This window comes from Halyomorpha halys, unplaced genomic scaffold (genome assembly GCF_000696795.3).
Source record: "Halyomorpha halys isolate HHAL.00 unplaced genomic scaffold, Hhal_1.1 Scaffold338.1, whole genome shotgun sequence".
In the NCBI taxonomy this organism is placed as follows: Eukaryota; Metazoa; Arthropoda; class Insecta; order Hemiptera; family Pentatomidae; genus Halyomorpha; species Halyomorpha halys.
Genome location: NW_027110850.1, coordinates 163593 through 169904, shown reverse-complemented (window position 1 = coordinate 169904; position 6312 = coordinate 163593). Strand labels below are relative to the sequence as shown.

Below are 6312 nucleotides of genomic sequence, written 5' to 3'. Positions count from 1 at the left end.
ATAAAATTTGTTAACCTTTATATTTATTTTTTTTTCTTTAACTCGCCACCTTCTCCGCTGAACGTGAGCAAGAATAAACGATAAATATATAACTAGGGATAAATCAAAATTAGCGGTCATAATTACCTACCTTTAATGGTTAAATTAACTCCGAAGCATCCTCATCCAGCTCCTACTCATCCTACTGTTAAAGTAAACAACCCACCCTAATTACCGGTTAAAATAGATCCTGTACCCCATACCTCACGACGGGTTAACCCAACACCCAGCGGCCGGAGTAATACAAATTACCCATACTAATATATATAATATATATACCCATACTATTATATAATATATATTATACATTATAAAAAAAAATTATTTAATATTGTCCTGGAGGTTGGCCGGAACGTTTGGCTGTTGATGATATAATTAAGAGCGTTGAGACTTCACATGGATGCAAATTGATTTATTTAAATACTTATTTTGCTAAATCGTTTTTAAAATTTTAATAGCATTTTGTTAATATTTATTTAAATAAACGTTCTCTTTGTATTTTAAATGTTTTCTTAACTCCAATTACGACAGAAATATGAACTTTGTGATGTATTATCTGGAGAATGTTATATTTATATGGTATTTATTATTTTATGAATTGAAAAGCCTTAAAAGAGTCGTAGAAAATAAGTTTTATTACTTGATTTGTGGTCAAAATTAGTTATCAGTAACCTCAACAAGTTTTGAATATAATTAGGAATAAAACAACACTGTTGATGGCAATACTTCTTCAGACCAGACCATGGGACAGCTGGGCTGTCTTCTTCGTCTGAGGCCTGTTTGCAAGTGACATCCATCAGTGCTACACACACTTTTTAATTTGTTATAAAACCCCTCCTGGTCCAAAGCTAAAAGTTGTAGTAGTAACCCACAATGCCTATAAATTACTATTATAGAAGACTAGAGCCAAACCTATGGGTCATTGTGTTAAAACAAATTCGAATCATTATTGCTTGTCCTGTAAAAGTTCTATGTTTGAAGTTGTGCCATTATAATTTTGCAGCAGCGTCATAATGTTTACTTACTTGTGACAACATTCTTGATCCAGTCAACGTAAGAAAATACGTTAGTGTTGACTGATGGTCTAGGATCAGTTCCACATTGTTTCGGTCCAAAAGAAACCAAAGCCACTTGGGTGAACCTATGGGTATCAGGGTCCTCATAGACCAAAGGACCTCCTGAGTCTCCCTGAACAAACCAAAGAGTGAATTAGTGGTTTAGGTTTTTTCAATAAACTCCCTGAATAACCCTGAAGAAATGCTCCTAGCTGAGGGGATTGAATCCGACCTGGGTTGACTTTTATTTATGTGGTGGTCCCACTGAAATAAAAACTTAACCCCTCACCATGGTGTAGAATTGGGTAGTAACCTGTAGAGAACCACAGCCAAGTTTGTTGTACATTGGTTGAGTCATGTTGAAGCTATTTCTTTTTATTGCACCTTATATTTTTACTATATAATGTTATTACCACTATAAACTGAATAGATATAATAAGCAAATAATGACATCACTAATACAATATGTAAATAACTAAATATATTAATTTATATCAAACTTTCAATTAATCTATAAGCATCCCTAAATCTTGCAATTGCAAATCATTTCCAGGTCTGCTAGTGATAACATAAAAAAATACTTATTACTTATACAATTATGATTCACTAAATAATCATTCACATCTATATAATATACAGTATATAGAGGTGTGAGGTGTGTCAGGGTTTAGTATCCAAACTGAAAATATGAATGAAGGATTCCAAAACAAGAAAAAAGCTTTCTATAAAGATATGCTGGTTAACGCTTTGTTTAGGAGATACAATGACATGCATTGTTATGAATTATTAAGGTTATAATAAACAAATTAACATGTGTTCCAAATGATTTATCAATGAAATATATATAAAATGATTAATTTTTATTAATATATTCTTGTTTGAGAGTGGTTTAGTTTATTTAAAAACAAATTTGATCCTTTTTTCTCAACTTTATTCTTTTTAAAACCTTCCAACGTTTCACCCTCAGGTCATTTTCAAGGATACCTATAAACAGCTCCTTTTAATTATTTTTATAACAATTTCATTATTTCCTTCACTTACACACTGATTTCTTTGGTCCTACCTTTACTTTGTTGTCATTTTCTCTTTTAAAATTCTTAAAAATGCCAGCTAATTGCCTTTGTCCTATCTCTAAACAAGTCAATCATTAAAATAACATCACAATGACATTATAAATTTTTTTTTTAAAATAGATTCCTACTTACATAACTTCTTCTATATAACTCTTTCTTAAATTTAAAACTTGTATTAGCCACTTTTCATCTTTCTTTCATTTACATTTGCAAACTTTAAACAGAACCTACCTTCAACAGGTTAGGACTCTGTTATCACCTTATCATATAATATAATTTTTCTTAAAACATTAATTTACATTTTCAATATAATTTAATTAACATTTATTACTAATTTTTCTGCTTACAACACAAACATTTTTTAATATATTTAAAATCTATAATCAATTTATTCCTATTTTATGTGTATTTGTCTCACTATACAATTACCCCCCTCCTTTTTTTTTTTTAAACATATTTACTTCTCTATCCACACATTTATTATTGCATATTTATTCCATTTATATACTTGTACTATTTAAGGATTTGAACATTTTTTTATTTTTCATTTTTTTTGTATACAATAATCACATATTTATTCTGCTTAAAATTTCTGAATAGAGTTGTTTCAGTTCGTTAGAATCTGATTTGAAGTTGACAGTATAATTTATATTTTCTGAGATATAAATTGATTCTAATATCTTTCTTCTAAAATTATTATTCTCTTTATGAATGATTTGGACATTTTCAAAATCAAATTTATGTTTATTTTGAACATGTTGAACCAATGTTGTTTTTTTGGGTTCCCTTTCCCTATTCTTTACATAATTTTCATGTTGATACATCCTGTCTTTTATATATTGTTTTGTTTCACCCATATATATGGCTGGACAATTAATGCATGGAATTTTATATACTAATCACGATTGATATTTATTGTCTATTGGGTCTTTTGTACTGCTATAAATTTTTTTAAATTTATTGTTTGGTTTATAATCTTTAAAGGACCTTTTTATTCCTTCTGACAAACCTTTTATATTGTTACAACTATTGCTTATTTGCTTTTATCGCATTTTCATTTTTATTTTTATTTTTGTCAATTTCTTTTATTCTGGATTTTTTGATATTTACTTCCCATATTTTCCTTATTAATTTTTTAGAATAAAAGTTTTCTTGAAACATATTAAACAATTTATCTTTTATTTTCATCAATCTAATTTTATCCGTTATTCTTATTGCCTTATTAAAAAAGTTATTAATAACATTGTATTTCATGTGAATTGGATGACAGGATAAATAATTTAAAATTATATTACTTGATGTTTCCTTTTTTGTCCACTCTGTTAATAATGTATTTCCTTGTCTCATTATTAACATGTCCAGGAATCTTAATCTGCCTTCCTTTTCTATTTCCATAGTAAATTCCAAATAAATAATGAAAGATTGCATTATAATTATTTAAATATTCCAGCATCTTATCTTTATCTGTTTCTTTTATTACACAGAAAATGTCATCAAAATATTTAAATAAAACCTTCAATTTTATACCTGATTTTTCAATTGCTTTTTTTATCAAGTCATTCAACAGATAAGTAGACACTCAGTAGTCCAACCATCGGAAGGCCTCTATTTTGGCGGTAGATCTCACCATTATATTTAAATATCCCATTTTCGCAACACAATTTGATCCCATCCAAAAATAATTTTTTGTTCTTTATTCCAGTATCTTTTTCAATTTCTTCCCATCTTTCTCCTATGATATTATAAACTACTTTCAGAGGAATATTTATAAATAAGGATACCACATCATAACTCACCAATATGACATCAATTTCTATCTTTATTGATTTCAGTTTGTCTTTTACCTCTATAACATTTTTAACAACTATATTTTCATCCTTATATACATATTTGAAACCATTTTTAAAAAATTTTTGTAAATCATAAATTGGCCCATTTATACCATTTACAATCGGCCTTAAAGGTTTATCTTCTTTGTGCAATTTTATTAATCCAAACATTCTTGGATGGTGGCAATGTTTGTTAATTAATTGATTTTTTATTTTTTCATTTATATATTTATTCTTATTTAGTTTTTCTACATAATTTATTACACTTTTATTTTTTTCTGATAAAGGGTCTATTCTCAACTTTCTATATGTATTATCTTCATTTAGGATGCTTTCCATTTTCATTTTATAATCTCCTTTTTTCATTATTGCTACCCTTTTGTTTTATCAGATTTTATGATCCATAGGTCTGGATTTTTCTTTTTAAATTGCAAAAGAGCTTTTATATCATTTTTTCATAATTCTAATAGTTTATTTTCTTTATTATTATTCCTCCTATTTTTATCAGTATAGTTACCTATTTTTCTTATTATATTGTTCTTTAGACTATTTTTGTGATTTTCACATGTTGTTTCTAAGAATTATTTCCACATCTATTATCAATATGATTACGTCCTTTCTAATGTCTTTTGGAAGTATATTAACGTTATCCCCTAGACTTAGAACATTTATAATATTATTTTGATTTTTGGATTTGTTAAATTTTCCACCAAATTCATCTTATATAGTTCTTCATATTTTCGATTTTTTCTTTATTACTATTATTTTCAGAGAATTTAAATTTTTCAGGAATATTATTGCTAGAGACAAATGTTTTGTTCAGATCCTTTTTTAAGTACTCCCTATTATATGGTTTATTAATTTTAACCTTTATTATTTTGTTTATTTTCTTTGTTAATTGTAAATTATATTTATTTAAAAGATCTATTCTCCACTTTGTAAAGGACTCTTGGAAGGTTTTAAATAGAATAAAGTTGAGAAAAAAGGATCAAATTTGTTTTAAATATATAAAATGTTTCATTGTTCAAATAAAATAAATTATAACCACTTCAAATCGCAAAACACTGTTTATTTCGTTAAAAGTCCTACGTTTCGGCCATCCTCAATGACAATCTTAAATACAAATTAATGCTGACTTCAACGATTTAAAAACTTTTTGCAGGCTATTCTTTCCAAGTCTACAATTTCAGTGAAAAATACCATAACTAGGATATCTGTTAAGTATCGATAGTGAAGAGAAAGAATAATGGAAGGTTGCAGTGCTGTTGTTGTTATTCATTGTCCTAAGGTTGTGAAGCACATTGTTTAGTCTAATTTTGTCAGCTGTTTTATTTTAAATCTTATAATTCAACTAATATTTTGTAGAGTGTATAAAGATTATATGTTGTTTCAATTCAAGCGTTTGTTTAGAAAACTTATGTGCACTTTATTAGATAACTTTGGAGGTATCTATAAATTGGGTAAATTTATATGATTCCCGACAATATCAAATTGTTGTAATAACAAAGTATAATAGTTGATTTGTAAAGTTTTAATATTAATATGAAGAGTGACAAAGTATGATAATTTAGACTGAAACTGGTGACCTGGGCAGAATAGCTTGCAAAAAGTTTTTAAATCATTGTTGTAAGTGTAAATTTGTATTTAACATTGTCCTTGAGGATGGCCGAAATGTTGGAGTTTTAATGGAATAAGGAGTTTTTTTATTACTTCAATTGGATACAATTTATTTTATTTAAAAAATAGTAACCAGTCTCCAGAAAATAAAAAGATTTATATAAATATTCTTATTAAAAGTTCGAAGTGATCACCTAGAGCACTAAGATACTTAGCATTAGACTTAGCATCTTTCTGCCACAGCATTAATGGCCCAATGGCACTAGATATGTCTTATTGTCACACTCTACAGATCTCATAACACTAAAATTTTTGCTTTGGGGAGAGAAAAACCAAAATTTTTGTACAAGCCCAGTAAATTACCTTTTTTTTATTTATTGCTATTTACAACTTTATTTACATAGAAATACATTAATTGAATTTGATGTAACATCAAAATGGAGAGATACAGGCATGAATGGAGAAACTACCCAATGTTAAAGCAAATGAAATAAAAATATTTCATACTTCTTTACATTATATAACTTTATTTTTTTTATATTTTTATTTCATTTGCTTAATTAAGTTATTGTACCCACTTTTTCAATTACCTATGTCTACATTTTATTTCCCGCTTCTCTCATCACTTAATTTTATTAATTCTATCTTGTAAAACTATTCATTGTTTGTGTAAAATTATTTTGTTTATATTTTCTTTTT

The 6312-nt window shown here is 27.2% G+C and overlaps 1 protein-coding gene across 1 annotated transcript in view; it reads right to left on the bottom strand.

Annotated features, from left to right (window-relative positions):
• LOC106681443 (venom serine protease) overlaps positions 1–6312 on the bottom strand; it is a 47167-nt gene that overhangs the window by 6839 nt on the left and 34016 nt on the right. The window contains exon 6 of the mRNA XM_067048946.1: positions 1065–1223. Within this exon, the coding sequence (XP_066905047.1) occupies positions 1065–1223 (159 nt within the window). The remainder of the gene's footprint in view (positions 1–1064; positions 1224–6312) is intronic.